At 44.2% G+C, this 18,170-nt stretch overlaps 1 protein-coding gene across 1 annotated transcript in view; it reads left to right on the top strand.

Moving 5' to 3' along the window:
* The first annotated feature begins 277 nt into the window (after positions 1-277).
* The window catches only part of RNF150 (ring finger protein 150), a 262,831-nt gene continuing 244,938 nt past the window's right edge, over positions 278-18,170 (top strand). The window contains exon 1 of the mRNA XM_065903883.1: positions 278-769. Coding sequence (XP_065759955.1) covers positions 283-769 — 487 coding nt within the window. The 5' untranslated portion in view covers positions 278-282. The remainder of the gene's footprint in view (positions 770-18,170) is intronic.

The raw sequence follows: 18,170 nt of genomic DNA, 5'->3' as shown, positions 1-18,170 counted from the left end.
CCCCCTCCGCCCGCGCCCCTCCTGCGCCCGCGAAGCGAGATGCAACCGCCACGCTCCGGCTGAAAGGGGAAGGGGCCGGCGCCATCCTCTCGCTCCGAATCCTGTCTCCGCGGCGGCTGCGCGTCCCGGCCGCGGCCCCCCGGGCCCGGGAGTGAGCAGGAGCAGGAGCAGGAGGAGGAGGACAGCGACGAGCGGCCGGCCCGGGGTTGGCCGGGGCTGGGGAGGAGGGACGGCGCGGGGGGGAGCGCGCGGGGGGCGGGGAGGGGGCCCCGGCGGATAAAGATGGAAATGTCTCTCATCCAAGCGTGCCGCAGCCTGGCGCTCTCAACATGGCTGCTTTCCTTTTGTTTCGTGCATCTGGTCTGCCTGGACTTCACCGTGGCCGAGAAAGAGGAATGGTACACCGCCTTCGTGAACATCACCTACGCCGAGCCCGCGCCGGATTCCGGGGCCGGGGCGGCGGGCGGCGGCGCCCCCGCCGAGCTGCACTCGGAGAAGAGCGAGTGCGGGCGCTACGGGGAGCACTCGCCCAAGCAGGACGCCCGCGGGGAGGTGGTCATGGCCAGCTCGGCCCACGACCGTCTGGCCTGCGACCCCAACACCAAGTTCGCCGCCCCGGCCCACGGCAAGAACTGGATAGCCCTCATCCCCAAGGGCAACTGCACCTACAGGGATAAGATCCGGAACGCGTTCCTGCAGAACGCCTCCGCCGTGGTCATCTTCAACGTGGGCTCCAACACCAACGAGACCATCACCATGCCCCACGCAGGTAAGCGGGCGCGGCGCGGGGGCGGGGAGCCCCGGGAGGCTGGAGGCGCCGGGAGGGATCCAGCGCCTGCCTCCTCGCTCCTTTCTGGGAAGTCTGTGCTTTGCTAAAGACGCGTCTCTGGTGCCTGGACCTACTAAGTTTCGCTCTGCGTCACTTCGTGGGATTTGCAAAGAAGAGAGGACTCACTGCCTCGGGGGGACCAGGGAGTGCGTTCCACTTAACACAGGGCCCCTCGGACAGGGGTCGGCCGAGGGGGCCTAACTTTTCCGAGGAGGATCTGGAAGGTGGAGAGTGACGGGGGAGGAGGGGGCGGGCAGGGCTCGGATGTTGCTCTGGGCTGGTGACTGGCCTCGCATCTGTGTGGGACCCGGAGATCTGATCTTGTATGTGTGCATCAGGTATACTCCTGATGCCGGCGTTTCGGTATCAGGAGGGAGGTAGGGTTACTGATGCAGGCGCTCGCCACCGCCAACTTGCTCAAGTCTGGTTTCATGGTTTCAGCTTTTCGTGGGAGATTAAAGAGTCCACCCTCCACCCCCCGCCACCCGCTGGCTTGACGCACGTCATAAATAATGCTGAAAATCCTGTGCTCTGCCAAGCTGTCATCCGGACAGGCTGACAGGCGGGCACGGTGGTAAATGATCAACAATCCTTCACAAGCCAACAAGAGCATGGTGGCCATAAAGTTATGCCTGCTTTTCCAGTATTGCATTATCCGTGCCCCCCCCCCCCCGCCTGGAAGATTAAGTATGCTGAAGGTTTCCTTTTGGGCAAAAAGGAGATTTCAGGGTAGAAATAATAACGGTTTTTGTAAAGATCGCGGGGTGCCCAGACTAGAAATCCATGACTGCCCTAAAACTCACTATTTCTCCGTGTGCCTGACATAACAGTGCTTCCTTGGTAGGAACAGCAAATTCCTCTCCAGTTTTGTGAGCAAAAGCAGCTCATTTTAGCAGCTTCGCCTCCTTGAGTTCAGGAGTTTCTGTGCGCCCCTAGAACCTTGACCCCCCCCTTTGCCAGAAGCTGAGTTTGAGGCTGTGGCATCGGGGAGGGAGTAGGAGGGAGTGGATGTGGCAGATGCCACTGCATCTGCATTTTCTCCTGGAGTCACCGGATCACAGACATTATTAAGACCTGGCTTTTAAAGAAATTAAACAGTTATGCTTCTGAAATGGAGTAGCAGGCTTTGGCCACATTGGGGAAGGGGTGCGTTCTTTGGTGACAAGTTTTCATTCCCAGAGCTCCTGTCACCTATTAGGAAAATATACAGTGGGTTTGCCCCTGGTGGTCACCATCAGCTGTTACAGACAAGGAACTTGTCAGCCCTGCTGCAAACAGGTGGGGTGGGGAAGGTTCAGTACTTCTAACTCGGGGCCAAAAATAATGCAACGCATGAATGAATGAAGGGGAGCAAGGGGTAGTTAGCTTCTTTAAAAAGTTAATATAGAGTATTGAGGACCATTTAATATCCTTTCTTGAGCTCAACAGTTTTGTAGGTGAAAAAGATTGTACTCTGACCTTGAATCATAGGAGCCCTGTGTAAACTTTATGATAGTTGAGGACTTGGAGGACTGTGGAAGAGCATTTTAAATCATGTAAAGATTGTTAGGGACATATTTAATATCTAAACTTCAATGGGGAGAGCATGATGGAGGGGTTTTTGTTTTTGTTCTTTACTCTAAGAAGATTGTTAGTTGACTTTGCAGGATTCTTTAAATATGTCTCTTTTTTTGCATGTACATGAAATCAGATTCTTCAGCTTCAAACGCAAAGTTGAGGCATCATTTGTTTCTGTCTAAAAAGAACTGCCAACACACTGGATCAATTAATGGCTCATCTGTTTTTATAGGAAGCAGTAAGCAGATTTTCCACACAAATGATGCTTGACTAAGATGTAGTGGGAATAAATAAGGGTCTTGGTAATAGTTTGAAATTTAGACGAAAAAATGTCAAAGAAATTCTCTATTAACTGTTCCGTTTCCAAAAATGCATTAACATTATCACTGCTAATAGCCGTGAGGATTCCATATTATCATTTGATGTATTGCCACATTAGGAGACTGGATTCACTTTAGTCAGCAATTGCATTGATGGCTGCTAAAGTCTCATTATAAGGAGATCTATGACCTGGCAGCTTGGCGAACCTCTCACTTCTAACTTCTGCCTGAATCTGAACCAGTGCCAGCACTGCTCTGCCTGTCAGTGTGTTACACTTAGCTTGAGGCCCTGAAGGCTTTACTTTTTCTAGTTGAATTCAGAATGCTGACTCAGTTGTATCTTAGGAGACGTATCTTAGGTGTATATTTTAGATCAGATATTCTTATTTTGTGAACATGGGATGCAATATACCAGAGGTTCCTTACATTCATGAACTTTTTGCTTCCGTCTCCAAAAAGTGAACATCAGCCTTTACATTTAAAAAAAAATTCTCACCTCTCCTCCAGATCCTTTATTTTCGGCAGTGATCGCTTTCAGGTGAAAGTCTGAATTTACTGTTCTGCAACCCATCATGTAATATCTATGAGTTTGGGGTGATGTGACACCAACACACCCACTGTCTTGAAATTCAGTTAAATGGAAATCATTTCCCCTTCCCCTTTCCATAGAGCCTTTCTTTCTGATTTTTCTTTACTGGATTAGGATTTTGGGTTTCTGACACTTCTGCAGTTATGGTTTTCTCATTCACAAAGACTCAAATTCTCCTGGGATAGATTAGCAGCTTTAGTTTGTAATCAGTTTTTAAAAATCTCTTTAAAATATTACTGCTTTCTTGAGAGAGCGTTTATGTATCCCAGAATTCACTGTATATATATATTAAAAATCAGAGTATAGTTGCTTTACAATGGTGTATTCGTTTCTGCTATACAACAAAGTGAATCAGGCCTAAGAGTACATATCTCTACTCCCTCTTGAGCCTCCCCCTACCCTCGTGTCCCACCCTTCTAGGTCATCACAGAGCACTGAGCCGAGCTCCCTGCGCTACACCACAGGCTCTTACTAGCTATTTATTTCACACAGGGTAGAGTACATGTGTCAATCCTGCTCTCCCAATTCATTCTTCCTCCTCACCCCTGTGGCCCACTTAATGGCTTTTACTCTATGGACAGAGTTGTAGAACACTCACTGCTGCTGCTGCTGCTAAGTCGATTAAGTCGTGTCCGACTCTGTGAGACCCCATAGACGGCAGCCCACCAGGCTCCGCCGTCCCTGGGATTCTCCAGGCAAGAACACTGGAGTGGGTTGCCATTGCCTTCTCTAATGCATGAAAGTGAAAAGTGAAAGTGAAGTCGCTCAGTCGTGTCCGACTCTTAGCGACCTGATGGACTGCAGCCCACCAGGCTCCTCCGTCCATGGGATCCTCCAGGCAAGAGCACCGGGACGGGTTGCCATTGCCTTCTCCGAGAACCCTCACAGCTGATTCCAAAAGGAAACCCCACGTCCACTGGCTTTTACTTTTCATTACTCTCTAGTCCCCCAGTCTTACTTAACTACTAATTTGCTTTCTGTCTCCATGTGCCTATTCTGGACATTTGATATGAATGGAATCAAGTAACATGCTTTTCCTATAACTGACGTCTTTCGCTTAGCTTGATGTTTTCAAAATCTCTCAGTGCTGTGGCGTGTCTTAGTACTACACTGCTTTTTGTTGCCCAGTAACATTTCTTTGTATGTATGTACCACATTTTAAAAAGTCATCAAATAATGGACACTTAGCTTCTTTCTACTCTTTGGTTATTGTGCATAATGCTGCTGTGAACATTCATGTAGACATTTGTGTGTGTATGTTTCTTTCAGGTGCATATCCAGCAGTGAAGCCTCTGGGTCATATGGCAACTATATGGTTTAAGCTTTGGAGGAGCTGTAAGGCTGTTTTCCAAAGAAACACCGTCTCACGTTTCCCCCCGCAGTGTAGGAGCGGTCCAGTTGCTGTCCATCCTCAGCAGCGCTGGTCCTGCTCTGATTTTGGCCATCCTGGTGGCTGTGAAGGTCTGTCTTCATTGCCATTTTCCTTTGCACGTCCCCGATGACCAGCAGTTACTTTTTTGTATGTGTGTTCAGTTACTCAGTCGTGTCTGACTCTTTGTGACCCCGTGGACTGTAGCCCACCAGGCTCCTCCGTCCGTGAGATTTTGCAGGCAAGAGTACTGGAGTGGGGTGCCATTTCCTCCTCCAGAGGCTCTTCCTGACCAAAGACTGAACCTCCGGCTCCTGCAGTTCCTGCGTTGGCAGGTGGATTCTTTACCGCTGAGCCACCTGGGAAGCCCCGAAGTTACTTTTTAACATCATCTTAATTCTCTCTGGTGGCTCAGCAGTAAAGAATCTGCCTACGATATTGTAGCAGGAGGTGTGAGTTTGATCCCTGGGTTGGAAAGATCTCCTGGAGGAGGAAATGGCAACCCACTCCAGTACTCTTGTCTGGAAAATCTCATGGACAGAGGAGAGCCTGGCAACAGTCCATGGGGTTGCAAAGAGTCAGACACGACTTAGAAACTAAGCAAATTTTTCTCTAGTTTTCATTTTGCTCCCTTCCCCCTTGCTCACCATTATTTGTTTTCTTCAGCTCAACCGTGTTTTTGTCTTAAAGAAGAAAGGAGGTTAGTAGATAAAAAGACATCTACCTCTTTCAGTTGGGAAGGGAAAAAAAGCCCGTGGACCAGAGACTCTTTATGCCCCCTCTCAAAGAATATGAGGAACTGCATCTGTAGCGCTTGAGAGCTCCTCCCCAGGTTTCCTTTGTGAGCGAGCAATAGGAGGGCTTGAGTGAAAAGCTGTGTAGGAATGCAGGCTCCATCAGAGAGCCCCAGAACTGCACTGCCAGATACCGGAAAAGGCAGCCAGGCCCAAATGATGTCCTCGGAGCTGCTCAGATGCCTGTGAAACTTGAAGTATACTCTGGGGGAAGTGGTATCAGCAATTTCGAGAGGCTGTGTTGAGTCAGTCACTCAGTCTTGTCTGACTCATTGTGACCCCATGAACTGTTAGCCCACCAGGCTCCTCCGTCCATGGGATTCTCCAGGCAAGAACACTGGAGTAGTTTGCCATTTCCTTCTTCAGGGGATCTTCCCAACCCGGGATTCAAACCCAGGTCTCCTACACTGTAGGCCGATTCTTTACCCTCTGAGCTAGCAGGGACGCCCAGAGGCTCTTTTGGAAAGTGGTAAGTTAGGAATGCAGCGTCTCACCACTCCCTTGAGTTTGTCTCCTGGCTCTGCTGTTTTCTCACTGTGGATCTTTGAGCAAGTTAACCTCTCAAGAGCTCAGTTTCCTCATTTGTGAAGTGGGGGAGCCTCAGGTGGTGGTTATGGAAATTAAATGAATGCATAGGTGTACAGTGCTTTTGTGCGTAGCTGATACGGAGCTGTCAATACCTGCACCCTCATAGGCATTGTGAACAGTGACAGGAACCACTGCGTGGGTTCCCAGGCCCCCAGGGGCTCACAGTGGCCCTGGCAGCCTTAGTAAAGAGCTCTTTATTCACCCTCTTCTGCTTTAGATGTCAGAGCTTCATGCCAATTTCTCTTTGTGGTTTCTATGACTTGAGACCGGGTGTCCCAGCTCCCGTTGATGGTGGGTAAACATTTGAGAATTTTCCTCCTGTAATTGTCCTTTCTCGTGACTTAAACTGAAGCCTCATCAGAGAAATATGAGATGTATCTATGTATGGTTTGTATATATTTACATGGTGAACATTGATATATCTGTAAGTGTGTGGAGGCGGTGAGTGTCTGAGCTACAATGTTGGAGAAATCATGCATTTTCTTTTTAACTTTTTTGGAAGAGTGCGTTTGCTATGTTTTTGTCTTTTGCTGGTACACAGTTAAAGGGAAAGGAGAAAACTAAGCATCCAGTCATCTAGGAAGAACTGTTGAGAGACTGGGTCCTTAGTAATAACCTAGAGATGGAGGGAGGGAGGAGATGGTTGCAGTAACCATCCAAACCATCCAAAAAACAAGCTCAGCCATTGGCAAGGAGGAGCCCAGAGTGAGGTGTATCTCATGTATTCTAGGGCCTTCTCCAAGGTTGGAGGAAAAAATGTAGGAGATTTATTGAGGCTCTTTCCTGTGTAGGTGGGTGCTAAGATTTTAATGTGTGGGTCCATGCTACATTTACTGTAAGTGTGGAAGCCTTCCTTCTCAGCCTCTGTAAAGTAATTAGCTGCTTGAATTTATTGCAGAACTCTTTATTTTTAGGATATCTTTGTGTCGTTTTGTTTTACATTTTCCTTTAAGTAATACGTTTACCCCTCTTCAGCATATGGTAGCCCTCTCTCTGGGTAGTAATAATACTGCCTGTGTGCTGCTTGCTCTGGGTCAGGCATATTGTAAGCACTTGTGTATCAGTTCATTTAATTCTCACAATCACGCTGAGCTATAGGTACTGTTCTTAGCTGTCTTCCACCGATCAGGAAACTGAGGTTTAGACAGAGGAAGTGACTTGATCATGCAGGTAGTAAGTGATGGAGCCAGGCTTTTACAAACCTGAGCAGTCTGTCTCCTGAGGCGGTGCTTGTAGCTGCTGCTCAAACCCTACAAACTAGCTGTGGACAGTGGTAACTTCATAGTGGAGACAGGAAGTGATCTAAAGCTGATTCTCATTTCTGAATACTCCAGCACATCTATCAGCCCAATACACATGGCCTTGCAGACTGCATTTTTATGACGGGAGAGATGGGATTTTGTGTTGGGGCTGCCCTCCTCCAGAGCAACCTCTGATTAACCATTTGGCTTTGATCCGTCACTTTCAATCCAGGGCCTCAGATTTCTCACTTATAAATAGAGAAGTTTGGATTAGTTGCATGTCAAGAGCTATTTGAACACCACAATCTATTCCTTATACATTAAAAAAAACAGGATACTTTTTTACTAAAAATCACATTTCTGACTTCTCATGAAATCTGATGATGGGGTGCCGTGTCTGGGCAGCGAAGTGACTGGCCGTTTGGATGAACAGTATGCCCGTTATCTGGTCCAAGGCCCCATCACTGTGGATGTCCTGGCTCTGGGCCTGCCCTGAGGCTTATGTACTTGGAGCCTCAGCTTTATGGAGATAGACTGGGATTAGTGAGGTGAAGTTACAGAACGCAGACTTGGTTAAGCAAAGAAGAAAAGGCAGTTTAGAAAGTTAGAACTGTTGAGAGATGACAGAGGTTTTCTTGGGAGATGGAACCTTCTCTTGCCTTCAGGTGGGAACTGAACACAGGATTTATGCCTAGAGTTCCGATGGGGGATGACCGAAGGGTTTTCCCAAGCCTGAGAGCCCCTGATGCCCTATCATTTCTATATTTAAACTTCTTAACAGCCTCAGTTTCCATTTCATTTCCCTCTTGAGCTACATATGGAAAAGTTACCATTTATCCCTGGTGTTAATCTCCCAGGCCAAAACAATCTCACCCATCCTACTTAGTATTTGTGTTTTTATTTGGTGCTCAACTGCACTTCTTCACCTGTCTCTCTGCTGGCAGGTGGATATCCAATAGCCAGAAATTCCAGACTCTGTTATTAAAAGCCATAGTTTAGTGTCAGTGTTAAGTCAATGTAACTTAATATGGTCTGGGCATTTCAAGAAACTGTATGGTTTGTTTACTCACTTCAGATCATAGAAATCTGTATCTGGGAGTTTGAAAGAAATCCTGCCTTTACCTTTTAATCTTTAGTAAGAATCCTGTCCTCATCTCTCCTGATGCCTCTATTCTTAAAAATCCCCTGGCTTCTTAAAACAGAAGGAATTTTATGACTGTGAAATCTGGAAAGGTTCATAAAGAGCCTAGCACTTTATAACTCATTCTTCTAGCTTTTTAGAAAGGAATGATTATGCTTCTGATGCAATGCAAATTTGTTTAGAAACCAGTCTCAGCTTTTGAAAAAGAAGCCCTTGACCATAATTGTTGGATTTTTGGACATGAAACTTAGTGTATAAAGAACTTAATATTTTGATAGCCCCTGAAAGTCTTCAGTTTATCCTCAGGAGAGATACTTCACTTTGTATATACTCAAAGGAGGACCTTCACTTACTACCTAGTGACTGAAATGATGCTGGAATTCTGTGTATTTTGTCATGTAAATTGAGTTGCTAAATTTGAATTAATCTGAATAGAATTTGACTTTCATTTTATGTCAGCTCTGGAGGGTTTTGTTGGTAATATAAAACCAGAGAAATAAAACTGCCTGTGCTGTGTGATTGTTCTTCTACTAAGCTGTAATAATAGTGGTTCTATTAAGTGGAAACATTGTCTATAGATGTACTATAATCTTTTATTTTAAACTTGGAGAGGTTAATCACTTGGCAGTTTAACTCATGATAGGATAAGTATGCTTTATAGATTGAAATAAAAATATTTATGGTTATGATTTGATCTAGTTCTTTTATTTTTCTATAGGAGAGGAAAATTAAATTTCTTTTACTGCCTCAAAAGCATTGTTTATGAATTTTATTTCTACTGGTATCATTTTTTAAAAAGTCTTATCTATTCCATGATATAGCAGTATTTAGAAAATCATTTTCAGTAGAAATAAGAATCATTTGCCATAAAATTAGAGCTTATATATTGGATTATTAGGTTTTTCTGTATTTGATGTAGGAACATCTTTTCCCATGTCTCCTGTGTCTCCTACATTGCTGGTGGATTCTTTACCTTCTGAGCCATCAGGGAAGTCCCATATTTCATGATAGAGATTTGAAAAAGAAGTGTTTTTGCATTAAATGTGTGGCTAATTCATGTCCAGGCAAAACTATATAATGAGCACATATATTAGGTGAGATCCAGGAAATACTGTCTTTCTTAACCAATTCAGCCTGATATCTCTCCATCATAACTTTTTTTTTAAACACACACAATCTGCCAGTAAGCGCTATTGAAAAGGCGAATTTGAGATTTTTTTCGAGGTCTTGTCAGTGTACAAATGCCTTTTTTCTCCCATAAGTATTTTCCCTGATCCTCCTTTTCTTCAGAAGATATTCATCTGACCATTCTGTAGCCATGAACTGATTATACCTACATGTAATTCCAAGTGACCCAAAGAATAGTGGAAAAGAAAAGATGTTTTCCCCACTCTTTAGGAAAGTGTTTTCTCCTTTATTTGCCAAGGTGCATGAAATGTTCTTCCTCCCAGAAGAGCAGGACTGGCTGCCTCTCTAAGGCCCCTTCTCCATGACCTCATCACTAAGGCACTCCCTCGTTGCTCTATTTGGAATGGCAGCATCCCTCCCCTTCTCCCCCCAGCACACACTGCTCTTCTCCCTGCTTCATTTTACTTATCCTTAGCATGTCTCTTCCCACCAGAATGTAAGGGCCACAAGAAGGAGGGCTTTTAGACCCTTTTTGCCCATGGGAAAGTTCCAAAGCCTTGAGTGGTCCCTGGTGCATGGACAGTGTTCAGTAAATCTTAAGGTCTGTTAAATAAGACTAGAAAGATGGACTCTCTTTGCATGCCACTCTCATTTCATGAAAAATATTCTATGACACTAAAATTTTTTTTCTTAGCTTTTAACTTGTATAAATGAGTTCAGGGAGATTCTAACTTGAGTCTCCTGTTAAAATGATTGAGTCATCTTGTAGAATATGACATGAAGTGGGTGCCCGGTTCATGCCCTTCATCTCAGGAGAAAAAAGATACACCAGTAACAAGCAAAAGGATTAGGGTACACAAAATTGTTGGAATCAAATACAATTCTGTGCATATGTTTATTGTCCTGTAGCTTTAATATCCATGTGTATATGTATATATTTTAAAATGAAAGACATATGCCTTGTAGAAAATTTTGGAAATATAGGATATTTAAAAAGAAAGGAAGATAACCATCAATAACTCAACTGCTCCCTCAAATCTAGTGTTTTTTTCACTTTGTGGTTACATATTTACTTTTACTAAACTGAGAATATATTACACGTGTTTTTATAGCTTTTTTAAATTTAAAGTTACATGTTGAAACTTCCTTGATGTTTCTGCTTTTTCCTTACCTAGACAGTGCTGCTGTAGACATCTTTATGTGCCTAAAAATGGGTACATATTCATGATTACATTCTTAGGTCAAGTGCCTGAATATGGCACTAGAAAGTCAAAGGCTATTCATGTGCAGACATAGAGCAGGTTTTTTTTTTAAGCCTGTCTAGTGATGTCTTCAGTTACATGCTCACTCCCTAGAGTGGCTCTCCTTTGAAGATGAAAGAGTATCCGTCAGCGCAATCTGTCAGAATGAACACTGGTGCTATTGCAAGACGCTGGCACAGCTTTCTGCATCACTTTGCTCCAAGCTGGACTAGTTTGACAGTTTGGGCAGAACACAGAAGGTGGAGAATTAAAAGAGGAGTAAAGCCTCGGTGATAGAATCATCAGGACTGCAGTTGGTGACACCCCCACTGTTTCCTTCCATTCTTCCATGTCTTGGGGCTGGTAAGTGCAAATTGAACAGGGTATTAGGAAACAGGTTTCAGTTGTGGTTCTGCCTCAAGTTGGCTTTACCGTTGGCAAGTCACTTCCCACCTCTGGGTCTTGTTTTCTTTCATTTGAAAGTGATAAGCAGGAGGATCCCAGAGGGGAACTTGGTTTAGATCAGTGCTTCTCCATCCTGGCCACACATTAGAGTCTTCTGGGGAGTTTAAAAATGACAGACTCGCAGGTCCCACCTGCGGAGATTCTGATGTAATTTGTCGGGTGGTGGGAGGGGACTCTCCAGATGATTCTGATGGGCCACCAGGGTTGACAGCCACCACACGGGGTGAATCTAGAACTTTCCTCAGGTTCTCCTATCCCACGGTTCTGTATGTATTTAAAGAAACAGTGCTTTTTCCTTTGACCGTATAAAATCCTACATGAAAGGACTTTTAAAATTTACTAATTGCCACTATGGAAGTTCCTTAAAAAACTAAAAATAGAGCTGCCATATGATGCAACAATCCTACACCTGGGCATGTATCCAGAGAAAACCATAATTTGAAAAGTTACAATGCACCCCAGTGTTCATTGCAGCACTGTTCACAGTAGCCAAAACATGCAAGGAACCTAAGAGTCCATCAACAAATGAGTGGACAAAGAAAATGTGGAATATTACTTAGCCATAAAAAGGAGGGAAATAATGTCATTTGCAACAATATGGATAGATTCAGAAACTATCATACTAAGTTGTGAAGTAAGTCAGACAAAGAAAGAGAAATACCATATGATATCACTTAAATGTGGAGTCTAAAAAAATGATACAAATGGGCTTATTTACATAACAGATACAGGCTCACAGACATAGAAAACAAACTTATGATCCCCAAAGGGGAAAGGTGGGGAGGGGTGATAAATTAGGATGTTGAATTAACATATGAACACTAGTGGCTCAGTGGTGAAGAATCTGCCTGCCTGTGCAGGAGACACAGGAGACACGGGTTCGATCCCTAGGTCAGTAAGATCTCCTGGATGAGGAAATGGCAGCCCCCTCCAGTATTCTTGCCTGAAAAATCCCATGGACAGAGGAGCCTGGCAGGCTACAGTCCATGGGATTGCAAAGAATTGGACACAACTGAACGACTGAGCACACAGCTGCTATATGTAAAAGATAATCAACAAGGACCTACTGTATAGCACAGGGAACTCTATATTCTGTAATAACCTTTATGGGAAAAGAGTCTAAAAAAGAGTAAAGATATGTATGTGTATAACTGGATCATTTTGCTGTACATCTGACACTAACACAACGTTGTAAATCAACTATATTCCAATATAAAATAATTTCTTAAAATAACTATGTACAGTTACATATTACCTCAAGACATGATTTAGTGACTCACTAAATATCAGAATTTGGAGAGCAGCACAAAGACAAACAAATGGCAAACTTGGCAAGTACGCAGACTTCTTTAACACAGTCAAAGAGTATAATAATGAATCAGAAATGGTTAAACATTTTAATTGAGTTGGGTAATATTTTGCTGATGTGCTAAAAGTTCATTATCTTGCTTGTAGGCCTCTGGCTGAAGAGATAGCAATACCGTGGTATTTTCCCCAAGTAGGGAGGACCAGAGTTTGCTCATCAAAGCTTGATGGGTAGTATAGGGTGATGGTGAAAAAGGTGATTCTGGTACCCAACTGACCTGAATCAGTTGCCTGCGAGACATAAAGCAACATATGGCTCCAGATAGAAGTTTGATGTCCCTGAGCTGGTAAGAGTGAGGTTGCACCATTCTAAAACAAGCACAGTGGTAGAGGATCGGCCAAGACTTTGTGGTCGTGTTGGGCAGAGAGAGCCCAGAAACACAGGAGCCACGTGACTTAACCTAAGCCTCACCCTGTGAAGTGAGCCTCACGTGTCCCCATCAGAGCTGCTGTGAACTTTTACACTGCATGATGCAGCAGAGGGGCAGCTCTGAGCATCGGACACGTGTTCAGTCTACTTACTGTCAAAAGAAACATATTCAGAATCAGACTACATTTACCACCTTGATTACCACCCGCCGAGTCCCGGTCATCATCATCTCTGCTTGAACTGCTGTGTCACCTCCAGCCCCTGTCTAGCTCCCATTCCCACTCCGGCAAGCTTACCCCATCCTCAGGGCCTTTGGGACGCTCTTTCCCCCACCAACTTTTGGACAGAATTATTATCCACACAGCAGGCATCTCTGTATGCATTTGAAGTGTATGAGAATGACTCCCAAACAGGAATATCTGGTGGATATTTATCTGTTTCCCCCTTATTTAATCAACTCCTTTTGAAAAATTCAGTTTGCTCTTTTGTCACCTGTACTCTGGGGAAAACAGCTTCCTACAGAGTACAATGATAAAATCATGGAGTTTTATTACTCACATGGGCAGGGAGAGTTGCCAGTCACCACTCTCAACTTTTGCATCTCTCTCCCAGATGTGTACCCGACGCACCCCTCCATAGCAGTCCTGACTGCTCAGTCGCCCTTTCATTAGTTTTCCCTGGCCATATTTAAAAAAACTGAATCTGCTCCTCACTCTCTTGCCTTATCCTCCCTTATTTTTCTTCCTAGCTCTCTGTCACTGCTTGAAATTATTATATTATTTCTTTCAATTATTTACTTGATGACTGTCACTCCTATGAAAATATAAGCTCCACAGCGGCAAGGTTCTTGTCTTACCAACAGCTGTATTCCTAGAGCCTGGCACATAAAAGGCATCTAGTAAATATCTATTGAAAGTATGCATGGATAAGTGAGTGTAAAATATGAACCCGTCCACAGTTCTCAGGTGCATTGCTCACTTAGGAGACGAAGTAATGACTTTATGTTCCACATTCTTTATTTGTCTTATGTTGAAGGCAAGATTTAGAGGGATTGCACACTTCATTTCTTCTCTTGTGCATAGCAGAGTGATTCTTGTCTTGGCCAGACCTGTGCTGAGGAATTCATCTGCTGTCTAACCTGACCTTGATCCTTGAGAGTCATTATGCCCCGAGAGCTCTTCCTGTTATCCTGCCAGTTTTTCTAAGACCTGGATGCCTTCTCCCCCCATTCCTGTAAGCAAATACATCTCTGTTCTGAGGAACTTTGCTTTGGGGGTTCTGCAAGATGAGATTTTTAAAGATAGTGGATTAGAAATGTCAGCTTGAGAGTCAGCTGTTATCTAACACAGAAATCTGAGAGAATACCTGGAGACAGTGCCACCTGATGTTTTTAGTGGAAGATGAACATCTGGTAGACTGGATACTTCCAGGGGAGCTGAGTATTAGTAGGAAGGGAATCTTAGAGGTTGATTGTAAACCCTACCTGTATAGTTTATGATGAATCTATCTCTATAAATAGGAAATAACCAGTGAGATATGAGAAGTTGTGGCCTTTTGGGCAATGAGAGAACCAGGAGAGAAAGTTCAAGTTTTCTCTGAAATCAGGATAACAAGCATCAGTTAAAGCAATTGTTTCTGAAGCAGTTGACAGTTGCTGTAGAATGAATTTAATCTCTTGTGTATTGGCATACTTTACTTTTTAGCTCTGAAACAATGAAATGATACTATCTTTATCAGTTTGACTTTACTTCTACAAAAAAAATACATATCCTTACTTTGTTCTTTCTTCCTTTCCTAAATGCAGTGATTATGTGCACCTCACTGAGATTAATTCTGTTACCTGCTGTCTCTCCTGTTAGATTGAGCTTCCTGGGGGAAGGTGCTGGGTGCACCCAGCCCTTTCCTCTGGGAACTAGCTCCAGTGTCCTGAATGATTCCTGTCTGCAGTAATGTTAGCTAATTGTTCTGCTTAATCATGGATGCCACTCGGTGGGAGGTAGCAGGAGTTCCGACCAAATGTTTAAAGGAAATAATCAACATCTCTAAGGCTCATCTTGCAGCAAACACTAGACCTGTGAGTGAGAAGTCAGTTTCCTTCTCACAGGGCCATGCTCAGTAAAGACATGAAGTGATGCATTATTACAGTCCAAAGTCTTGCAGGTGAAAAACTCATTAGTCTCCTCTATGTTCTTGACCTCTCTGACTGTCTTGAAAAATCATTCACCTAATTAAAACTTGATCCTTTCAAATTAGAAAGTCCTACTCTCTTTGGTAAGCCTAAATGACTCGTAATTTGGCTTACTGCTGTCTGAAACGCATCAGCGTTCTTTTCTATTGAGGTACTATATTAAGTATATCTGAGCGTCTTAGTCATAAAAAGGCTTTTGTGTTTCATTAACTTAGTCAGAGTGTGAAAAATGCATAACATTGTAGGGAAGACGAGAACAAGCCATTTTCTTTAGTGAAGCTAATTAGAATTCATTTTGAACCAGAGCATAACCATGAGCCTGCTCACTATTTTTATATTTAGCCTTTGAAAAGGTGGCACCTAATTACTACAGTACAGTTTGTGCATTCCAGAATAAGTGATATTTTGGCATTAAAGTGAAATTTCTGAGGAGGTTAAGATATTGGAAGAGCACAGGCTGTCACCAATGCGTTAAAATAATTGTGGTTCATTGATTCGTGCAAATATTATTCTGCTTTGTTTCCTGTTTGCAGTTTCTCATGTTTACCATGAGAGCAATTTAAATAAGAAAACAGAAAAACAGCTCAAACTTTGGCCCTTGACTGATTTTTGGTAACTGGGATGGGGCATATTTTTAAAAAGGAATAATAGCCCCCAAATAGGCCACTACCTTTTTGGTGACCCCCGTGTTGCTAAAAAAGATGTGTTGTCACCCAGGTTGACTGGGGCGAGTGGCAGGGGTCCACTGTCATAGAGCATTCATCCCACTGTCCTGTGCTTCTGGATGAGTCTCAGCCCAGATTCCATTTCTTTTTTCAGAGGAATGGGCATTTCTGGTGAAGCAGACACTGCCCTTCTGGAGCTCCGGGCAGTTTGAATAAGATTATCTCAACACCAAGTAGTAATGATACCAAACAGGGCCCTCGGGGGCTCCTGGGCACAAAGCCTTTCTGTGTTCCCCATTTCTTTAATTATAGGAAATAGCCTTCATTTATCCTCCGTGACCTTCTCTGAGTTCCAATGTGCAGATTCAAGCTGTTGCTAATTAGGGAAGGGAAAGGATGCAAGACAAGAGAGAAACAAATACTCAAGAGAAACAATCGTACAGCCTTGAGGCAAGGTCCTGGTTCCCCAGAAAAGGATGCATGCAGCATCTTTGAGATATTCTGTAGATACTGAAACCCCTCCAGGTGGGAGAAATTCAGGATTAACAATGGTGTGCCGCCCACAAGCTTGTAGACCCCAGACCAGTTGGACCTGAAGGTTGACGATGCTGACTCCTGCTTACCTCACCACCAACCCATCAGAAGAATGTCCAGGAGCTGATCACACCCTCTTTGAACCATTGCTGTAAAACTTCTCACTGTCTTCTCCAAGTGGGGATACAGTTTTTCAAGGCATGAGCCTGTTCTGTCCTGCTTTGCCTGGCAAAGAGATAAAGTTTCTCTTTCCTCCAAAACTCTGTCTCTGTATTTCTATTTGGCACCTGTGTACAGAGAGCCAATATTTTGGCAAGAGCAAGCCATCCATAAGTGTCCAGTGCTGGCCATTTTTTTAATATGCTACAGGCTGAGAAGAGCTTGAGATAGGAGAAAAACCTGAGGTCACCCAAAACTTGTTAAGTTGCCAAGGTCACAGGGCAGCCGGGTTCAAGTGCAAGTGAATATGACCTGACCATCTGCACCTGCTGGCGTGTTGGAGTCTAGCAACACAGTTCTGGACAATGTCAAACCAGGCCTCGGGGTTCATGAGCTTAGAGCCAGGTAGAAGCCCTGACATCAGTTCTCAGGGAGCAAGGCCTGTGGAGCTCTGACAGAAGCCCTGAGAGATGACTGGCTAGCAGCTAGGGAGTGTCCAGCAGCCTGTGTGTGAGGGGCATGTGTCTGTTCTCAGCAGCCACTGAGCTCCATCTCCCCCATGCCATCTCTTCTCCTACCGTGGGAGGCCGCTGAGGAGAATTCTCTCCCGTTTTGAATAAACCAAGATACCCTTTCTGCAAGTCACCTCTTCTGGTTCCAGGCATATATGTTAAATTCGTCACCTTCTTCCTTGGAAAGTGTTGGTTGCACAGTCGTGTCTGACTCTTTGTGACCCCATGGACTGTAGCCCGCCAGGCTCCTTTGTCCTTGGAATTCTCTAGGCAAGAATACTGGAGTGGGTTGCCATTTCCTTCTCCAGGGATCTTCTCAACCCAGGGATCAAACCCAGGGATCAAACCCAGGTCTCCTGCATTGCCGGCAGGTTCTTTTCCATTCTGAGCCATGTTTGTTCTTTTTGAGGAGCTCAGCAGATCTTTGCTGGATTGAATAAATACTATAAAGAAGAGAATCAACACCAGTCCTGAATACACAAGGCTCCAGGCACTGATTTAGGTGTCTTTCGTACTTCACTCCTTTCATACACCCCGTGAGTTGGAAACTTGCCCAGAGTCACAGATGGACAGAAGCAAAGCTGATATGTTAATTCAGATCTATATCACTTTCAACTATCTTGGGAAATGTGTAGGATTTCTTTTACTTTTCATTAATTTTTATATGTGTGTGCTTTTTCTTTTATAAGGGGGGGAATGAAAAGAAACTTAAGATAATCTGTCTGAAAACAGTTTCCCATAAACATTAGATAACTTAATAATTTGCCATTCATATTAAATTGTATACTTGCAGCAATGCAGTTCTTCCATTATATAAGAAATATTTATTATAGACATATAAGGTACAAACTGGCTTCCCAGGTGGCGTTAGCAGTAGGAGGGTTCTCCTGCCAAGGCAGGAGGTATAAGAGACATGGGTTCAATCCCTGGGTCAGGAAGATCCCTTGGAGAAGAGCATCAACCCACTCTGGTGTTCTTTCCTGGAGAATTCCATGGACGGAGGAGCCTGGCGGGCTACAGTCCATGGTGTCTCCAAGTCGGACACAACTGAAATGACTAAGCAAACACACTCGCAAAGTACTAACTATTGTGGCTTTAATCCATAAGCCAAACCC

Source organism: Muntiacus reevesi, chromosome 13 (assembly GCF_963930625.1).
Source record: "Muntiacus reevesi chromosome 13, mMunRee1.1, whole genome shotgun sequence".
In the NCBI taxonomy this organism is placed as follows: Eukaryota; Metazoa; Chordata; class Mammalia; order Artiodactyla; family Cervidae; genus Muntiacus; species Muntiacus reevesi.
The sequence above is the reverse complement of the archived record's forward strand: the minus strand, read 5'-3'. Positions and strand labels throughout refer to the sequence as shown.